Raw genomic sequence first — 22,249 nt, 5'->3', positions numbered from 1 at the left:
GTAAGATAAACGATAAAGCCACTCTGTATGCAAACACATAGGCTTTCTCTGCTTAGGCCTGTTGGTGGATTTGAAAAGACAGGCCTTGCAGCTGCCTGCAGCAGAAAGGTCATTGAGGCAGGCGATAAGCAGATCCAGGTGTGTACATTACTACATTACCACCTGTCCCACTACTTTCATTTCTCATCAGTTGTTTCATCACCTGATTCCCTGTGATATTCAGTGTGCTGAGCAGGATTTAGATATCATCATTAGAATACGACTCACATTAAGGGATTTGGATGAGCATGGCCGTGGCATATTTTTTCTGCCTTGAATTCCATGGGTCTGGCCCTGTACATCTTCCAGGGAGGTTCTGTTCTGTACTCCGACTGGGATTTACACTAAGTGAGTTCAGATGGAAAACGGACTGGAACAAAAACTAGATTCATTTACAAAGCCACAGATATCTCACTCTGTTTTTTACCTTACATGTATTTCCGACGACCGCCCCTAAAACAGGTTGGTATTTAGCATCGTTTACATTCTTCTCCTCCCACATCCAGGATTGCTGTTAATTGTCAGTCAAATTTGGATTGCCAACATAAGTCAACAAAAAACCTTATTTGGCAGCAAGTAAAATGTATTGCATTAAATTGGCCTCTTGTATTCCCCTTGGTGTGAGCAGCAGAGGATTTGACAGAAATACGGAGCTGAATTACACATTTTATGACGTTGTTATTGCATGTTAAGAAGCCAAATTTGACTTCAGAGGTGAATGCAGGGTCTTTGTGTTGTGTTGTGTTTTGTATTGTAGTATATAGGGCAGGGACAATACCAGTATCGCAATATTTTATCCATTGCCAAAATTATTTGGTCCTTTAAAACCTGCTGTGTGTAAAATATTGTGTGCTATAGCTTGGAAAATAAATTCATGTGACTCTGGATGACAACATAATGATGTTTGTTTCCAACATTACGGTTGTTTTCCTAAAGAAGTAGGAATCCGCTTCGTGTTTTGTTTCCTTGCTAACGAGTATCGTGATACTGGTATCGTCCCGGGCCTAATAGTACATGAACCATTGTTTACTCCGTAATAGTACATGGACCATTGTTTACTCCCTAATAGTACATGGACCCTTGTTTACTCCCTAATAGTACATGGACCATTGTTTACTCCCTAATAGTACATGGACCATTGTTTACTCTCTAATAGTACATGGACCCTTGTTTACTCCCTAATAGTACATGGACCCATGTTTACTCCCTGATAGTACATGGACCATTGTTTACTCCCTAATAGTACATGGACCCTTGTTTACTCCCTAATAGTACATGGACCATTGTTTACTCCCTAATAGTACATGGACCATTGTTTACTCCCTGATAGTACATGGACCATTGTTTACTCCCTAATAGTACATGAACCATTGTTTACTCCCTAATAGTACATGGACCCTTGTTTACTCCCTGATAGTACATGGACCATTGTTTACTCCCTAATAGTACATGAACCATTGTTTACTCCCTAATAGTACATGGACCCTTGTTTACTCCCTAATATTACATGGACCATTGTTTACTCTCTAATAATACATATACCATTGTTTACTCCCTAATAGTACATGGACCCTTGTTTACTCCCTAATAGTACATGGACCATTGTTTACTCTCTAATAATACATGGACCATTGTTTACTCTCTAATAGTACGTGGACCATTGTTTACTCCCTAATAGTACGTGGACCATTGTTTACTCTCTAATAATACATGGACCATTGTTTACTCTCTAATAGTACGTGGACCATTGTTTACTCCCTAATAGTACATGGACCATTGTTTACTCCCTAATAGTACATGGACCCTTGTTTACTCCCTAATAGTACATGGACCATTGTTTACTCCCTGGTAGTACATGGACCATTGTTTACTCCCTAATAGTACATGGACCATTGTTTACTCCCTAATAGTACATGGATCCTTGTTTACTTTCTAATAGTACGTGGACCATTGTTTACTCCCTAATAGTACATGGACCATTGTTTACTCCCTAATAGTACATGGACCCTTGTTTACTCCCTAATAGTACATGGACCATTGTTTACTCCCTGGTAGTACATGGACCATTGTTTACTCCCTGGTAGTACATGGACCATTGTTTACTCCCTAATAGTACATATACCATTGTTTACTCCCTAATAGTACATGGACCATTGTTTACTCCCTAATAGTACATGGACCATTGTTTACTCCCTAATAGTACATGGACCATTGTTTACTCCCTAATAGTACATATACCATTGTTTACTCCCTAATAGTACATGGACCCTTGTTTACTCCCTAATAGTACATATACCATTGTTTACTCCCTAATAGTACATGGACTCTTGTTTACTCCCTAATAGTACATGGACCATTGTTTACTCCCTAATAGTACATGGACCATTGTTTACTCTCTAATAATACATGGACCATTGTTTACTCCCTAATAGTACATGGACTCTTGTTTACTCCTTAATAGTACCTGGACTCTTGTTTACTCCCTAATAGTACATGGACTCTTGTTTACTCCCTAATAGTACATGGACTCTTGTTTACTCCCTAATAGTACATGGACCATTGTTTACTCCCTAATAGTACATGGACCATTGTTTACTCCCTAATAGTACATGGACTCTTGTTTACTCCCTAATAGTACATGGACTCTTGTTTACTCCCTAATAGTACATGGACTCTTGTTTACTCCCTAATAGTACATATACCTTTGTTTACTCCCTAATAGTACATGGACCATTGTTTACTCCCTAATAGTACATGGACCATTGTTTACTCCCTAATAGTACATGGACTCTTGTTTACTCCCTAATAGTACATGGACTCTTGTTTACTCCCTAATAGTACATATACCATTGTTTACTCCCTAATAGTACATGGACCATTGTTTACTCCTTATGTTACAGCATCTTTATTTTTCTTGGTTCAGACTTTCATTCACATTTATTTACATTTAAGTAATTTAGCAGTCTCTCATCTAGAACGACTTACAGTAGTGAGTGGATACATTTTTGTACTTTTTTTCCATACTGGTCCCCTGTGGGAATGAAACCCACAACCCTGGCATTGCAAGCGCCATGCGCAACCAACTGAGCCACATGGGACCTTATTATTGGCTGTGGTTCATTAGCCTAGTTGACTATTATAGCCAGGGAAATGTCCTTATGAAGACAGAATTATTTGGGCCCCCGGCCTTGAAAACAAAACATTGACTTATCTTTCTCAGACCATTAATGCGTACTATATGACTGGCACCCAAGAAGACATTTAGGCTATCATTCTTCTATTTACATCATCATGATCCTGAAGTTGATGATACAATTTTCCTTTTACCTTGAAACATATCATTATAATTGTTTAATATTGTTGTGTCTCAGTGGGCCACTAGGGTATAAATAGGAGCTAAATGCAATGGTCTGGTCACTCTGAGGAAGACATCAGCTTGACGTCGAAACATCAGTCACCTGTCCGCATTCTGTACAATGGATTAAAGTGAGCAATAAGAAATCAATCTCTGCCTTTTTTTGTTGCGTGCTTCAACTCCTTTTAACCTGGAATAGGCACTTTAGGTTTTTTTCTTGGTAAGCCAGTCTCTTGGTGACACATTGTTTCTCTCTTATAAATCACTCTCATTTTAATAAGTTTTTGTATTTATTTAAATGTTATTTTATCTGACCTTTATTTAACTAGGCAAGTCAGTTAAGAAGGGCAAAAAGGCCTCCTGCCAAAAGGCGAAAGGCCTCCTGCGTGGACGGGGGCAGGGATGAAAAATAAATAAAAATATATAAATATAGGACAAAACACACATCATGACAAATGAGACAACACAATAAGAGATACCTTAGACAATAACATAGCAAGGCAGCAACACATGACATCAAAATGGTAGCAACACAACATGGTAGCAGCACAAAACATGGTACCAACATTATTTGGCACAGACAACAGCACAAAGGGCAAGAAGATAGAGACAACAATATACATCACACAAAGCAGCCACAACTTTCAGTAAGAGTGTCCATGATTGAGTCTTTGAAGAGATTGAGATAAAACTGTCCAGTTTGAGTGTTTTTTGCAGCTCATTCCAGTCGCAAGCTGCAGCGAACTGATGATGGGGATAAGAGTGATCGGCAGTGCATCTCCAGGTAGGAGATGATTCCATTCATGGTCTACATGAGGGTAGAGGACAAATATCTCCATGACAACCAAGCAGCCCCAGCTACTCTCCTATCCTCTTGGAGGAATCGGGGTGTGTGTCTCAGAGCTGCTGATGATAGGCTGCCAGCCCTGTTAGCCCTACTTCCTAATTTGGCCACTGACACTGAGCAGAAGATTGTATTTTCAATAAGTGGGGTCCCTGCTGCCTAAACGATTATGTAACAAAGCTGACCAGTGATTTCTGCATCTGTTACACAACTATTTGGAAATTAGAACAGAGTTCACACAGCATGGGACGACCATTGAGGGGCAGCTTTGAACGGATCGGACTCCCTGTCAGCTCACGATGGAGGGGCAATGATGCACACGGCACTGTCCATGTCAGTGAGTATGAATATTAAAGGGGTCTGGAGCAATTTCCCCCCCACTGACCCTCACACTCACGGCACAGTTCAGCACAAGACTATAGTTATTTTGTTATGGTGGGTGACACACAGGAAACCTGCTGAAACGCATTGAATTGAATTCATTTGCAGACATAAAATTGGCCAATCGAGAAGTTATTCATCATTGATTCAAATTTTGGTCAGAAAGCTTTTATTAGATGTTTTAAAGATGTAGACACAGTATACCATTGTTACCACAGTATACTGATGTAATATGAAAGAGCCAACCTCCTCTAAATCAGTTTCTGCTAATTACTTTGAAGCAGAGGCCCCTTTGACCTCCCTGCATATGCCCAGCAAAGGTGCCCCTAGTCCAGCATTGTCATTATACAGGTAGTGGTCTGACTAGCTAGCTAGTCTCTTGCTAACTCTATTTTGAAGCACACCACATCAAGGGTAATTTGATAAGGGTATTTATATAGGGATATTTTCACAAGGGTATTTTACAAAGGTATTTATATAAGGGTATTTTACAAGGGTATTTATATAAGGGTATTTTTATACAGGTAATTATATAACGGTATTTTTATAAGCGTAATTTTATAAGGGTATTTTTATAAGGGTAATTATATAAGGATATTTATTTAAGAGTATTTTTATAAGGGTATTTTTATAAGGGTATTTTATAAGGGTATTTTTATAAGGGTAATTATATAAGGATATTTATTTAAGAGTATTTTTATAAGGGTATTTTTATAAGGGTATTTTATAAGGGTAATTATATAAGGGTATTTTATAAGGGTAATTATATAAGGGTATTTTTACAAGGGTATTTTATAAGGGTATTTTTACCAGGGTAATTATATAAGGGTATTTTATAAGGGTAATTATATAAGGGTATTTTTACAAGGGTATTTTATAAGGGTATTTTTACAGACACTCTTTTATACGTAGCACTCACACTGAATTTGAATCAGGGTAAATATAGAGATGATCAAATGAAATATAACTCACAGATGAATAAAGACATTCTAGCTTTGGCTTATTATCTATATTTAATGACTTGTTTGAAAAGAGAAGGAGATTGCCAAGTGCTGGGAGTGAAAGGAGAGAACCCTGGTTCTGCTGTAGGTGCTGAGCAGAGCTTGGGAATTTCTCTGTTACAAAGGACTCCACTCAGCGATGTCATCCACATGAAAGCTGAAGCCTTGATCCTTCTACAAAATGAAAGCGTTACTTAACGGGGCTGAACAATTTACGTCTGCTGTGGTCGCTCTCACCATCTCCCTCCCCGAACTCTAAGCGGAGGTGACAAAGCTGTGAGCGGTGGTGGCTGGGAAAGCACATTTCCGTGTGTGGCTCGTCGCGGCAGGCAGTGGAACGGGCGGATGAAGGACGCACACCAGTGCAGATCGAGGCCCACTAGCCAATCCCGGCAGTTCCCCTCACATTCATCAAAGGCTGGGCCTATCATTGTCTGAGGTTTTTATTTTCTGAGTCACTGAGCCTCTACTGCTTGCTCTGAACACAAAAGGTGAATTCTCCTTCTGTCTTCTTTTCCATGTCTGCTCCCAGAGTGATTGAAGAACCTTCACTACTAGGCTGGTAGACCCAGTCTGCTGTTTCCAGCTCAGGCAAGACTACACTGTCTCCCAGCCAGTTAGGCTATAGCTGGAAACCTAGTTATAACAATGAGGGAGTACACCCACCTCTTACACATACACACACACGCGCATGCACACATACACACACCATCTCTACTTCCCTTCGTCCACTGCTTCAACATCCCTCTCTCTCCTGGGTGCCGCCAACATTTAATACCAGGGAATTTTTCTCTCGTACGTGAGTCACAATGTCAAATGGGAAGTATTGGGGATTATGTCATAGCTCATTAGTGTCAACCCTGGGACCATACTGTCGCCGATCTTGATGTTTTCATAGAGGCTCCCAATCTATTAAAATTGAGATCCTTAAGTGGGCCATAAATATCAAACTTGTGGTCATGACAGAATGAAATCTAGAGGACAGACCAAAAACAACGTACTGTGTGTAAAACATGTCTGAGGTGGTTCCTGTCTGTGTGACATCACACCTGTTTCCTTGGCCTAATATTTATATCATAGGCTAACCCAATGTATGTTATCTGCAGGTGTTTAAAGTGTTGAAATTACCTTGTTATTATTAGATTTCCTGTCTACTGTGCAGAGCCTGTTAGATGCAGCAATCTCCCACTCATTTTCTATTTAAATGCTGTTAAGTAACCATGGCTTTTAAGATAGTATACGTCATCGAGTACGCTCAGTCAATAATGTGGGCGTCAGATACTCGAGCTTGACTTCAGTAGTTTGGTAATTAAAAGCAGAGTAGTTTATAGAGGAGCAGAAAGAAAGGAGTTTCTATAATGAACTGACATTTTCTCTGCCACTACTTCCGCCACTGTAGACTTACTCAGAACCAACCGGCTGAGTGAAAGAGAAGCGGATATTAAAATCTTCCAGCGTAATGTATTCATAAAGGTATTCAAATGCAGCGCATGAGAGAGAGTGGGCTTCCGGATGAGTTAGCTTTACAGGGGGAGGTGTTGGGGGTCACTAATACATTCTCTAACATTGCAGACTGAGTGATTGCACAAACGCTTTCCCCCAAACAGTCACTTTGAGACGGGCATAACAATTAATAAATGTTCTGGTACACTAAGCCCCTCGGGTTTGTTAAAAGTCTTGTGGCTGTCTGGGTTCTGGTCTCTATAATGTTTAGTACGTCATTAATGGTTGTCACAGGGTGCTGCCTGAGTAATCCACAGGGGAGGAATAGAACAGTTTAAAGGAACATGCCTTGTCCGTATTAATAACCAACCCAGCTCCCTCACTCATTTTCACCCCTCAAACATTTGAGATGCTTCAAGGCCACTGCTACCTCTTCCTTTTTTAAATGATCATTGGAGAATTCACTTTTTCTCTCCTGTGGAACAGATCTGCACATGGTGTGCATTGATCTAATGATGGTACCTAGTGAAAACAAAACATTGCAGATGTGTGTCACCTGTGGTTGAGTTAGGGAGGGAGGGAGGGATGGAGGGAGGGAGGGGTGAAGTGGAGGAGTGAAGTTTGGATGGGCTGCTGGGTGACTGACAAGAGTCCTAGCAGAAGGCTCAGGGCCGGAGGGAGGATCTGATGATGAGGCCTGCCTGAGGATGTGTCCCAAATGGCACCCTATTCCCTACATAGTGCACTACTTTTGACCAGGGCCCTTAAGTGCCCAAAAGTAGTGCACTATATAGGGCAGGGTTTCCCAACTGGCGGCCCGAGAGGGGGGGGGGGGGCTCACAACAGTCAAAATCTTAATTCAATTTCCAAACAAACCCACGCTAGAGGTGTCTTGAGGCTGTTCTAAACTCAAACCAGAACATCCATCGATCAGGAGAAAGGCGGTTGTCTGTACTTATAAAAGGACCAGTCACAGGGCAGGGTGCAGAGAACAGGCATCCAAGATGGCCCAAGTTAGGCTGCCTAACCTTTTGTTGTGGAAACTTAATCGTCCCAGTAACTGCGAGGCCATTATGAAAAATATATATTGTTACCTTGCTTTGGTTGGATTGCTAGGATTATATGAGATATATCAAAACAGGGAGTTTGTGACAGGGTCTCTGGTGTCGTGTGCGTTACTGTCAGGAATGCAGATGAGCCCTAACAAGGCTTAAATCCAGCAGCAGTCATTAGCGGGGAGATCATCTTAAAACAAATCTGGGGTCAGGCCCTGTTGGGGCCCAACATCTCCGAGAGCCCCTCTTCCATTGGGTCACTAAACAGCATGACACATAGAGACATCAGCACTTTATCCGCTCTGAGCTCCAACTTCAACCTTCCTTCCCACACAATCAGGGCTCCCCCTCCTCCTTCCTATGCGAAATCCCTTTGCCTGCTTATTTCATAGACATTCTCATAGGATATAGGATAATAATTATTTATTTATTTCTTACATTTATAAAACGCTTTTCATTATACAGAATAATCTCAAAGTACATAAAATAATAAATAAAGAGAAAACAAGTGAAGACAGCTAGACATTAAGAACCCAGCTGACAGTACCAGGGACAAGGACACCAAGGAGCACAGATATCAACAGAAAGCCCAGAGTCTGTGGTGCCTTCAGGTGGTCCGGGAGGGCAAGCTGAAAGCTGAAAGGATATACTCTACTGTATATTCATAACTTCAAGTTCAATTAGTATTTTCCATTTTCTGTGGAAGTTCTGGAGTTAAACCTTATGTGTCATAATTTGTGATTCTGAGAAAATAAAAGCATTGTTTCATTCAGAACCTAACTGGCCTTGAGTCATGACTGTGTGGAAGTAAGAGTATCATACACCAATCTGTCCATCTTCCAGCTCACACCAGCAATGAGCAATGCACGACCCATCTGCACAAAGATTTGAATTCATTACCTTGAGTTTATTATCTTTGCTACAAAAAAACCTGCCTATGTGTACTTCTGCTTGCTTAACAATGGATATTCAAACATGTGGGAGAATTTAAATATTCAGAACTGTTACAATGTACAATTACAAGCTTAACTTCACAGCTCTTCACACCCGGTGCAGTAACAAGACACTTTAATTGTGCTGTAGAAGGGGAAAAAGAGACTGACTTTCAGAGTTTACGCTCAGTGCAACAGATAATTACTCTGCTACAAACCAGGTGTCACGAGGTTACAGGTACATTTCACTAAAAGGATTTTTGAATGCCTCTGTCATTAGGGAGAATAAGTGCTGCCGGTTCGACCGCCATCTCACTGGAATTTATTTTACTTCATTGTAATATTCAGTATAATAATATATGCCATTCAGTAGATGCTTTTATCCAAAGCCACTTACTATCATGTATGCATACATTTTACATATGGGTGGTCCTGAGAATCAAACCCACTACCGTGGCGTTACAAGTGCCATGCTCTACCAACTGAGCAATGAAGGACCACATGTATTCAGAAGCCACATGTTGAAGTTTTACACTGGCTGGGATAATGCTATCTTACGCTGTATGCACTGTAATTAAGAGGTGTAAATATTTAGGAGCAGCCGTGTGAATAGAGTGTGTGTGTGTGTGTGTGTGTATTTGTTTGTGTGCGTGCGTTTGATGAGTTTGAGAAAGAAATACACATTTAAACATGCAACCAATTGCATGGATAAAAAGTTGATTAAAAAGACTGTGTGCAGAGTGGGTTTGCCCATCACTTATTGACACGTCTTGTTCCAACAGCTCCCTCCCAAGTCAGTGAGGTCATCAGGGAGAGAGTGCAGCAGCGAAGCGTCCAGCTCTCCTGGCAGGAGCCTGAGCAGCCCAACGGAGTCATCACTGAATATGAGATTAAGTACTATGAAAAAGTGAGTGTGTTTGAGAGAGAGAGAGAGAGAGAGAGAGCGAGAGAGAGAGAGAGAGCGTGTGTGTTGCCTGTCCGTGTGTATGTACCTGTGTGTGATTGTGTTACAGCTTTGAACACAGACAACTTTGGCTCTCCCAAACCCCACCCCCCCATCCCCATCCCCACCCCCTCCCTATCTCTATCCTCTCCTTTTTAGTTTCATTTTGCCTACTCTTCACTTCACATTCTATCTGCATGCCGTTGCGAGTGGGATCGGCAGGATTCTGCGAGGAGATCCTTTGTCCCATAATTGCAATAATGAATGAGACGCTCATAAGATTTTAATCAGTCCCTGGTTCTTCACAGCCACCCACACACACATACCAGGCAGCACACACTTTATCATGCTACTCTGCCATCATTAACAATCTGTTTCTGTATCTTCCCTCTCTCCTTTCCCCCCTTCACCCCCTTCACCCCCTCATATATAATATAACCTCAGCTCTCGCGTGTCCTAAGTCTGAGCAGATGAGCAAGGTAGCGATGGGGTTGAGGAGGTTGAGAAGAGTGGGTTTAACACAACAAATCAAAGGGCTAGATTCCATGACTCCTGATGTTCCAGACCCTGTTGGCCATGGCCTCTCAGGCTGCCAGGAATCAGTCTCCTGTGTCACGTACTGTAGCTATAGTCTGCCCAGCTGTAAAATTGGAAGCAAGCATGACTTCACTCCTAACAGGCTTTGGCATTCCATTTGGGTTTTTTGCAGAGCAAATCATTTACAGATCAACAACAAAAGACAGAGTACACGCAGTCTGTAAATTCTAAACGGATTCTGAGCCTGGCATCATAGCTTTTTTTCTTCCTATTGGTTTGAGATAGAGAGTCTACACAGAGAGTAATTATTTAACCCCAGATAGGGTTAAATAGTTCATTAATACATCTTCTGAAATCATATAAAAACACCAGACAAACTGAGGCATTCAAACATTTACAGACACATTCTGGCTGTATCTTGGTGTCTCAGATTGAGTCAATTCATTCATCATCTAGACATACTGGTGTCTACGGTCTATGGTTGCAAATTGACAGGATGATTATAACACAAATCCGGTTTGTTCCTCTCTATAGGACCAGAAGGATCGTATCTACTCCACAGTGAAGTCCAGATCCACGTCAGCCACAGTGAACAATCTGAAGCCCAGCACAGCCTACGTGTTTCAAATCCGAGCCTTCACCACGGCCGGCTACGGCACCTACGGACCCCGCCTGGAGATCACTACCAAGGAGGAGGCCTCAGGTACCAGCAGAACACATGCACAGGCAGAGTGTGTAGACCTTCATCAAAATGCCACTGATCTCATAGCTCCATTTATCCCATTTAGAAATATGGTTGAGTATCGTCCACAAGGAGCAGTAGGTCCCAACTAAAGTGCCAGGGCTCAGAAATCATTACTCTCCTCTCTCGCTGGTGTTTATATAGCAACTGAAGTGACTTGATTTAAAATGCATGAATTCTCCCAGTCATACACCATGTGCACTGACAGTCTAAAGTGCCTTAGCACCATTCTTTTGAGCAATTGGTGGTTTGTCAATGCAAACAGTCTAACAGCATAATAGGCTCTGAACGGGAGACGATCCAAACCGAATGTGTCATTGTTTCAAATGAAGGGCACCAGCATTACCATCTGGGACCGTTAAGCCCACTTTCTGAAACAGTGGAGGCGTGCATGCAGAGGGCCCAGAAATAGAACTAGCCTTCCGTGTCTCTGTGGTAAAGGGTGAGAAGGGGGTTATCAGTCTCCCTGCTCGCTACTCATTGGTTCTATTATGTCCTGCAGATTCCAATGCCTGATGTGCTGAATGTTCACACTGTGTGCCCTTTGTCTGTGTGTGTTTGTTTGTGTGTGTGTGCTTGCATGTGTGTCCCTCTCCAAGCATCCACCATTGTCTCCAGCGAGCAGAACCCCGTCATCATCATCGCGGTGGTGGCCGTGGCGGGGACCATCATCCTGGTCTTCATGGTGTTTGGCTTCATCATTGGGAGAAGGTACGCTCTCGCGGGCCCCATTGACTCTCCACTGCTGTGAGTCTCTGCTTGTCAGTTAGCCTTTCTGTCACTCACAGGCCTCCATAGCCGTGGAGTCAGTCCACCACACACCACAGGCACCCATCGTCTATGGCATGCTGTGCTAATGGATTGTGATGCATCATTTTCCAGTCCTCACACTGTGAAGAACAACTGACTCGGTTTTTTGCATGTTTATTTTTTTGTAATGGATCCATTATAGAGATAAAAGTACTCTAAAATGAAAGCTTTTGTCTCCTCTTTGTGCGTGTGTGTGTGTGTGAGTGTGTGTGTGTGTGTGCCTGCACGTGTATTACATCATTGGTGTTAAACAGTAATACACTTATGTCTGTAGCCGTCTCCTCCCAGATCAACCCTCCTGTGTGTCAGTCACCACCCTGCTCTCCTCCAGTGGTCCTTCATTTCTATGTGGATAGCATTTCATCACAGCATGCCTTACATGGGGGTAGAGCCATACACATGTTATTTCTATATCCATTTGACATTAACCTGCATGTCAATCATCACTCCATTATCAGTTCAGTTTGTTGGCAAACCATATTGTACAGTGCTATAGAACAACCATGTACTACGAATTATCTGCCCGAGGGTGCATTCAATACATCAATGTTACACATATAACAAGGACTACTAAACAGTCTTTTACAGAGTATGTATATGGAATACCAGAGGTGGGTACTTTAGTTCAACATCAGCAGCCAAACAGTGTCCCCATGCTTCTCAACTGTATCTGTACCTGCAGCATTGTGGCGCTGCATTAAGATTCTAGTAAAACAGACAGTCTTCTGCCTCGGCCCGATCAATTGATTGTGTGTTCCTCCGCCTCTCTCCCTGTCAGGCACTGTGGCTACAGCAAGGCAGACCAGGAAGGAGACGAGGAGCTGTATTTTCAATGTGAGTCCCTTCTATCCTCATCAGCTCACACACACATTGAAACATCTCACTTACAGCATGCTCCTGCCTGTCGCCTCACAGGAAGTGGGTCCAACAACATTGCCCCCAACTGAGTTTAAAAGTAATTGGCTAAGGTGTATGTAAACTTCTGACTTCCAGAAAATGTACATACAACTTAGCCAAGTACATTTAAACTCAGTTTTTCACAATTACTGACATTTAATCCTCGTAAAAAGTCCCTGTCTTAGGTCAGTTAGGATCACCACTTTAGTTTAAGAATGTGAAATGTCTGGATAATAGTAGAGAGAATTATTTATTTAAGCTTTTATTTCTTTCATCACATTCCCAGTGGGTCAGAAGTTTACATACACTCAATAAGTATTTGGTAGCATTGCCTTTAAATTGTTTAACTTGAGTCAAACGTTTCAGGTAGCCTTCCCACAATAAGTTGGGTGAATTTTTGCTCATTCCTCCTGACAGAGTTAGTGTAACTGAGTCAGGTTTGTAGGCCTCCTTGCTCGCACACACTTTTTCAGTTCTGCCCACACATTCTCTATGGGATTGAGGTCAGGGCTTTGTGATGGCCACTCCAAGACTTTGTTGTCCTTAAGCCATTTTGCCACAACTTTGGAAGTATTCTTGGGGTTGTCCATTTGGAAGACCCATTTGTGACCAAGCTTTAACTTTCTGATGTCTTGAGATGTTGCTTTAATATATCCATATAATTTACCTCCTCATGATGCCATCTATTTTGTGAAGTGCACCAGTCCCTCCTGCAGCAAAACATCCCTACAACATGATGCTGCCACCCCCGTGCTTCACAGTTGGGATGGTGTTCTTCGGCTTGCAAGCCTCCCCCTTTTTCCTCCAAACATAACGATGGTCATTATGGCCAAACATTTCTATTTTTATTTCATCAGACCAGAGGACATTTCTCCAAAAAGTACGGTCTTTGTCCCCATGTGCAGTTGCAAACCGTAGTCTGGCTTTTTTATGGCGGTTTTGGAGCTTCTTCCTTGCTGAGCGGCCTTTCAGGTTATGTCGATATAGGACTCATTTACTGTGGATATAGATACTTTTGTACCTGTTTCCTCCAGCATCTTCACAAGGTCCTTTGCTGTTATTCTGGGATTGATTTGCACTTTTCGCACCAAAGTACTTTCATCTCTAGGAAACAGAACACGTCTCCTTCCTGAGTGGTATAGCGGCTTTGTGGTCCCATGGTGTTTATACCTGCGTACTATTGTTTGTACAGATGAATGTGGTACCTTCAGGTGTTTGGAAATTGCTCCCAAGGAAGAACCAGACATGTGGAGGTCTCTGAGGTCTGAGGTCTTGGCTGATTTCTTTAGATTTTTCCATGATGTCAAGCAAAGAGGCACTGTGTTTGAAGGTAGGCCCTGAAATACACCTCCAATTGACTCAAGCTTCTAAATCCATGACATAATTTTCTGGAATTTTACAAGATGTTTAAAAGCACAGTCAACTTAGTGTATGTAAACTTCTGACCCACTGGAATTGTGATACAGTGAATTATAAGTGAAATAATCTGTCTGTCAACAATTGTTGGAAAAAGTAGATGTCCTAACCGACTTGCCAAAACTATAGTTTGTAATCAAGAAATTTGTGGAGTGGTTGAAAAACAAGTTTTAATGACTCCAACCTAAGTGCATGTAAACTTCCGACTTCAACTCTAGCATCTGGTTGGTATTTGATAGATACATCTATTGAGAAGAGGACACGAAGCTCCAAACTGCAAACACATGAATATGAGAGTTGTCAGAGACAGTGATCCAGGGCAGAGCTGAAAGAGAAAATTCTTTATAAAAAATGTAAAGGCCCAACTTTTCAGCCACTTTGGTAGGATAGGAGGATGCTGTCGACCTCCTAGTGGTACTCGGAGTAGAGATGTAGAGATGTACACACATATTTACTCTATCCCAAGGTTCCTCTTCTAGGCTCCTTTAACCAATACACACACATGGACACACACACGGACACACACTACCCCATCCTAACGATGCCCCTAGAGATGCAGCCACAGACATCTTCCCAAGCGAAGCCCAAATGATCTGTTGCTGTAGGCAAACTGCTGATTGTGAAACAAAGGTTCAAGGTGTCACATGGCTACAGTGGTAGAAAGAGGGCTGTGTTGGCATTTCGCAATCTTCGGCTGATAAGTACCTGACAGATCAAGCTGCAGGAAGGCACAGGTCCTTCAGCTAAAAACACTGGGAGATGGAAATGCAAACAAGAGCTCTCCGCTGTGTGTTGTTGGGCCTAATAGAGGGACTGGCAGGGTGACAGAAGCCAGATAGTGCGTGAATTCAACATGTAGGCCCAATTTGTCCTCTGTCTAGTGCCCGGAAGTCGTGGTAAGATGTCTCCCTATCAGATCCAGTGACAGCTTGGATGGACAAAGCAATTATAGGATGGATTGGAGGGAAATATCAGCTGCCATCGCTGGAGCTCCTCGCTGGAACACACTGTGTTTGTGTTTATGTTACTGGATAGGCCAACATGGCTTTCCAGGATGTATGCAGAGGATATTGTAAAATTTATGTTTGTCATTATTGAGCCTGGAGCTGATTAGTCATTTAATGATGGTGTTTGGAGTGTCTGTTTTCCTTGTTTCTGTCTGTACTGTGTTTTCGCTGTGTGTCACTCTTCCACTATGTGCATCTCATTAAATAGCTTGTGGTATTGAAGTTGGCAGGTTATGTTATAATTAGGTATAATTTGATATGAACAAATTAGGTCAGTGGAACACAGTCATGTACTATAACCCTGTAATTTATTAGTGTGGTGTTATATACATGGGAAGAACTACACAGCTTCTTTCTCAGGCAGTGGCTTTTTTTTACCCTACAGATGTAGGATCTTAATTTGAGCTACAGCAGGAAAATAATCCTTCAGCAACAGAAATGATCTATTATTATGTGGATTATAATTAATGGAATTATTTATAATCCACATTTTTCGTTAGGGCGTCAAGTCTGACATTTCAAAGTTGAAATTACAAACTTTAGAATCCTTTTTAAAATTTGAATACACATTTCTGTTTCTCAGCAAATTGTAGGTGATCAAATTAAGATCATACATCTCTATGTGCGCATGAATATGTATGAACCTTTCCAGTATCATTGTGTTATAATCGTAATATTGTACTAGTTGTGATAGAACTAAAGTCACCATTATCTGGGTAGCAAAATCCAGAAGGTTATCAAGTCACAGACCATAAGAAAATAACTGTCTTCCTATGACTCGTATTACAGTATATGAGGGATTGCCTTACCAGACTTTTAAATTCACTGGCAGAGCTTGACAGACTTAGCTAACTCAAAACCCTGCTCAGTATAGCAGACAACTTTCGCAGCAAATCCCATTCTAGGCTGCTGAAATCCTTGTTGCTCCTTTGTGAGGAGGTTAGGAAGAAAATATCATAACGTTTTCATTTCTATTGGAGGAAAATAAAAAAGGAGAAACATAAAATAATAAATGTCTGGTTTAGGGTGTTTGTAGAAAGACCTTTTGACATGGATGCTTTCCATCAGCTGGCTGTTTAGCAATTCCTTCTGAATGGTTGCCCTTGGTAATGGTGTGCCTGTCAAGCGCCCGGCCAGCCTGGTGCTCTGTATGCATATTTAATCGTAACAGTAATCCCCTTACCTTTCTACAGTTAAATTTCCAGGCACCAAAACATACATTGACCCTGAAACCTACGAAGACCCGAACAGGGCTGTCCATCAATTTGCCAAGGAGCTGGACGCGTCCTGCATTAAGATTGAGCGAGTTATTGGAGCAGGTGAGTCTGGCTGGTGTCTCCTAGCTCTCTCTGTTTAGTCACGTATACTCATACATCATAATGACAACCACATATTTACACCTTGAATGGGGACACGGTTTATCCTCACCGTATATTGATAGTGGGGAAAAGTTCATTGCAATTAATGTGTGGCCCTGCTACTTTGTAAAAGGCAAGACAATAGCAAAGCAGCTCGCAGCTGATAAATTGCTGCCACAATAGTTTTAGAGATGCAGTCAATGAGAGTATTTATATATCCACAGCTTGTCTTATTATGTGTCTCTGCTACACTCCCCAGAGCAGAACAAGATGTCCTACTCCAATTTGTTTTGTCCTGCAGCGCAGCTGTTTTGTCTGAAAACACACTAAGCGCTTTGTCAAAACATGAAATGCTAGTTTTTCTTAAGGGTCATGACAGGTTATGTCTCTGTCTGTCTCACAGGAGAGTTTGGGGAGGTGTGTAGTGGACGGATGAAGCTCCCAGGGAAACGGGACACGTCAGTGGCCATTAAAACCTTGAAGGTGGGCTACTCTGAGAAACAGAGGAGAGACTTCCTTTGTGAGGCCAGCATTATGGGCCAGTTTGACCATCCCAATGTTGTCCATCTGGAGGGAGTGGTGACCAGAGGTAAGGACTGCATTCTTTTACACGCACACTCGCACACACACACACACACACACACGCACACACACCCACACACGCATACACACACGCACACGCACACACATGACTAAAGCTCTAGCAAGGAATTCCAGCAAATGCACTCAAAAAGCATGCTTTAAGGCCACATAAAATATTTCTTGTTTTTAGCTTGCATTTCAAGTGTTAAATTGCTACAGTCATTATAAACGGAATGTACAAAACATTAGGAACACCTGCTCTTTCCATGACATAGACTGTCCAGGTGAAACCTATGATCCCTTATTGATGTCACCTGTTAAATCCAATTCAATCAGTATAGATGAAGGGGAGAAGATAGTTTAAATAAGGATTTTTAAGCCTTGAGACAATTGAGACATGGATTGTGTGTGTGCCAATCAGAGGGTGAATGAGAAAGACAAAAACATTTTAGTGCCTTTGAACGGGTTATGGTAGTAGGTGCCAGGCGCACGGGCTTGTGTCAACAACTGCAAGCCTGCTGGGTTTTTCACACTCCACAGTTTCCCGTGTGTATCAAGAATGGTCCACCACCAAAAGGACATCCTGCCAACTTGCCACAACTGTGGGAAGCATTAGTCTACATTGGCCAGCATCCCTGTAGAACGCTTTCGACACTATACGAATATTTTGAAGATAAATACACAACCTAGAGGATGAGAGGACGAGAGTAATAAACTAAATATAGTACTAATGTTCAATAGGGAATTGTTGATGTAAATAGTTGGTCTTCAGTTCAACAGCTGTTTAGAATCTGTGGAATGTCAGTCCTGAACTCGGAGCTACGTTTGCTACGTGTGCTACGTTCTGTACATTGAGTCGGGAGCAGGATACTTGTTATTTGGCCATTGGCCCAGTCGTACTGCAAGGACTTTCTGATTGGTCAACCCCAGGCTAGGGTGGGGGGTTATAAATGGCATCCTGTTCCTTTGTTCGGTGGAGAAAAGCTGAGGACAGGGGAGACTAAACATCTACCTCCCAGCATAACATCTTGATTTGTCCTCAAATAAACCTATTTTTCTCCACCTGATTTGCTTTGGAGTTTGTGTTATTGAAGAATAACATCAATTGCTAACAACACCTTGTAGTGTCCATGCCCCGACTAATTGAGGCTGTTCTGGGGGTGAAAGGGAGTGCAACTCACATATTAGGAAGGTTTTCCTAATGTTTTGTACATTTAGTGAATCACGTGAATGTGTGAAAAGGTTAAGTTGCCAGACCAACTGCGAGAAGAAGACATGAGAGGAACATTTTACAATATATTTTGCTAGCTGTACAATGTGAAAGTGCTGCAGTCAAGAGGAATGGCATTGAGAAGTATCTGATTGAATTAGCCTTGCTCCCTGTTTTATTTTTTCTAATTTAGACAGCCTAATATAAGGGGCAGATGTTAACACTTAATTACAAACAAACGGCTCAAAATAACACTGAGGCGGAAATGTATTTTTAGCAGGCCGTCATTAATAAACACTTGCAAGCCATATTTATAAGTCAATTAACGGAAAGTGTCACCTTTGTTTTCAGGAAAACCGGTGATGATTGTGATTGAATATATGGAAAACGGCTCATTAGATGCTTTCCTCAGGGTGAGAACCTTTCAATGCATTCAAATGGCAAATCCCTTACCAGTTATACATGTATAATACAATATGTTCCCAATAAGAGCTTCTTATTCTATGAATAAAAGCACCGCAATAGCTTTGTGACCTGGATCTCACTGGATCTTGATTAGCTGACGGTTGTCTTCTGTTGTGTACAGAAACACGATGGTCAGTTCACAGTGATCCAGTTAGTGGGGATGCTGCGGGGCATAGCAGCGGGGATGAGATATCTCTCCGACATGGGATATGTCCATCGAGATCTGGCTGCACGAAACATCCTTGTCAACAGCAATCTCGTATGTAAAGTATCTGACTTCGGCCTGTCAAGAGTGATCGACGATGATCCCGAGGCTGTCTACACAACAACGGTGAGTCAATTAAGCCAGCCCCGTATTACTTTACCTTCCTAGACACCTTGCGCTCTCTCTGAATACTCAAATCCAGCCAACAGCCAATGCATGAAAATGTAGTATGAAATATGGATGCATGCCTGTGCTAGCTAGCTATTCAATATGCAAAGCATCCAGTCTATGTGGTAGAGTTTTTGCTTTGAAGGTTTTCAAGTTTTGCTGACCCTGTGTGCAGAGTTATAACTCTATTTGAATTGATGTTTTAAGATGCAGGATATAATGAATGTGATCTTTACTCCAGCCATTGACCTGCATTTTACTGAACAGGGTGGAAAGATACCTGTCCGATGGACAGCAATGGAAGCCATCCAGTACCGTAAATTCACTTCCGCTAGTGATGTGTGGAGTTATGGCATTGTCATGTGGGAAGTCATGTCCTATGGGGAACGGCCTTACTGGGACATGTCCAATCAAGATGTGAGTTGCTCTCTTACATAAAGTCAATTATACACCAAATGTCATGTCAGCTTTCACATGTAGCTCAGGGACTAGCTACCATATTGCCCAGGGGTTAACAGAATTAACACAATTCTTATTAATGATTTAAACATGGGCCACAATTACTATTCAGAGTTAAATGAGGTGGATTGTTAGGTTTTAATTGATTCTGTTTTAATCAGAGATTGATATTCATAAAATGTATATATGATAATATAAAGAAAAAGAGTAGCTACCCAGCATACAAATCATTTTCTGACTTCAAAACGGCTTTTAACCTTTATAATGAGTTAGGATAATGAAAACCAAATTTGCCATTAGCTGAGTTCAATAATTCCAGAGCTATTTACTTAGTCATGTAGAGCCTTTAGTTTGAACTGCAGTCATTGCTTTGTTTCAGCTAAATTGGAACAGATGAACATTGCATAGCTGTTCATCATGCTGATCGGAAAAGTGGCTTTAGAGGAGTTCGGCCGCCAATTCAAACACCAGTAACGATGATACTTACAGATGTAGGATCTTAATTTAATCTAATTTTGTAGCAACTGAAAATGTGAATTATTATGTGGATTAGAATTAATGGATATTTTTTGTAGGGGTTGATACATTTTTTGTTAGGGCAAAACAAGTCTGATATTTTAAGGTGGAAATAAACTTTAGAAGCCATTTTAAACTTAGAATACACTACAAGTTTACAGGAACAGGAACATTCTCAGGAATGAATGAGAGTGATCAAATTAAGATACTACATCTATAAGTAGTAACATTTTACAATTTTTTATTGAACCTTTATTTAACTAGGCTAAGAACAAATCATGATTTTACAATGACAGCCTACCCCGGCCCGGCCCTTCCCTATCCCCGACGATGCTGGGCCAAATGTGAGCCGCCCTATGGGACTCCCGATCACGGCCGGTTGTGATACAGCCTGGGATCAAACCAGGGTCTCTAGTGACGCATCTAGCACTGAGATGCAGTGCCTTAGACTGCTGCGCCACTCAGGAGCCCAAAATCCACCAATGTTTGCAAATACTAGTCTGGGAGATGCTCCAGTGTTAGTTGTCTCCCTTGGCAAAATTAAAGATGATATAATCCAGTAGGACAAACATTCTTCTCCTCAGCAGAAAAAACTACAAAGGATTATATTACTCTCAACTCCTCCTAATGGAGTTGAACAATCAGCTGGTAGAAATACTAAACATGATTAGCCATTTTAGTGCTTGACAGGCATCAATGTCAGGGATTTCAGTTCCTCTGTCAAGATGTTGGCAAACAGCTCCTCTGGGATACACAAAGAGAAATATTTACATTTCCTCAACAGTTTCAGTGTTTCGACACTTTTCCTTCCGTAGTTCAGTTTTGTTTGAATAGCCCTGGCAGGAATAACAGATTAATATTTGCAGAAAATAAATCCTAGAATAGAGGAAGAGACTGTTGAGTCTCAAATCAAAGTTTCCCATTGCCCCTAATGTTAAATGTTCTCACGCCATAGACTTTCAATGGACTTGGTTTTGAACTATTGACACAGTGAGAATAGATGTAGCTTTAAGAATATGTAGATGCCCCCCTATTGATGAGACAAACAGTATAAATGATGCATCTAAAGGAAAAAAGTGCCACTGTTGGCTATCATGTCTATTGGTTCTTTATAACAGACAGGAGCAGCTCTTCCAGTGACTAATCTCAGTGCCATACAGGGACATACTATTGCTACTCTCAATAGCTCCTCATTTGGGTCCTGCTACTCTGTGTCCTTGTGTCTCACCATCATCTTTACATGCTGACACTGAGTGATGAACATCCGGTTTGGCTTGTTTCCCCTCGATGTACCACGTCTGTATATAGGGAACCACAAAAGACTTATGTACTGACACTTCCTGTTTATCTTGATTAGAGGATGAAATGGTAATGAACTGTAGGAAGTGGTGACTTGTGTTTATGTGGTGGTAATGACTCTCCTGTGTTTCGGTTTTCCCAGGTGATAAAGGCAATAGAGGAGGGGTACCGCCTCCCTGCTCCCATGGACTGCCCTCCAGGCCTGCACCAGCTAATGCTGGACTGCTGGCAGAAAGACAGGGCTGATCGACCCAAATTTGATCAAATAGTTGGCATCCTTGATAAGATGATTCGCAATCCCAATACCTTAAAAACCCCTTTGGGAACATGCACAAGGTAAGGAAAGCTTGTCTCATTAACCCTATGACTGAGCACTACAAAACTCTAATGAAATAAATTGAATTTTCAGCTTCATTCATTAGATTTGACCATGTTTGCTACAGATGTAGAATCTTAATTTGACCTACAGATAACTGCCAAAATAATAGAAACACTTGAGTAAATGAGAGATACAAAGTATCTGTGCTTCCATACAGGTGTGATTCCTTAGTTTATTAAGCAATTAACATCCCATCCCATCCCATG

General features: G+C 41.6%; 1 protein-coding gene across 3 annotated transcripts in view; it reads left to right on the top strand.

Annotated features, from left to right (window-relative positions):
- Positions 1-22,249, top strand: part of LOC115107662 (ephrin type-A receptor 7-like) — a 76,761-nt gene that overhangs the window by 49,184 nt on the left and 5,328 nt on the right. The window contains exons 6-15 of one of the 3 annotated variants that reach the window (XM_029631159.2): positions 9,833-9,957; positions 11,065-11,233; positions 11,872-11,983; positions 12,861-12,916; positions 16,608-16,721; positions 17,164-17,349; positions 18,904-18,965; positions 19,139-19,348; positions 19,658-19,807; positions 21,807-22,000. In XM_029631159.2, coding sequence (XP_029487019.1) covers positions 9,833-9,957; positions 11,065-11,233; positions 11,872-11,983; positions 12,861-12,916; positions 16,608-16,721; positions 17,164-17,349; positions 18,904-18,965; positions 19,139-19,348; positions 19,658-19,807; positions 21,807-22,000 — 1,378 coding nt within the window. Of the gene's footprint in view, positions 1-9,832; positions 9,958-11,064; positions 11,234-11,871; positions 12,020-12,860; positions 12,917-16,595; positions 16,722-17,163; positions 17,350-18,903; positions 18,966-19,138; positions 19,349-19,657; positions 19,808-21,806; positions 22,001-22,249 lie in introns of all 3 variants that reach the window. The other 2 variants (XM_029631157.2, XM_065008713.1) reach the window with 2 other exon arrangements.

This window comes from Oncorhynchus nerka, linkage group LG24 (genome assembly GCF_034236695.1).
Source record: "Oncorhynchus nerka isolate Pitt River linkage group LG24, Oner_Uvic_2.0, whole genome shotgun sequence".
Taxonomy (NCBI): Eukaryota; Metazoa; Chordata; class Actinopteri; order Salmoniformes; family Salmonidae; genus Oncorhynchus; species Oncorhynchus nerka.
This window is presented reverse-complemented; position numbering and strand designations above follow the sequence as displayed.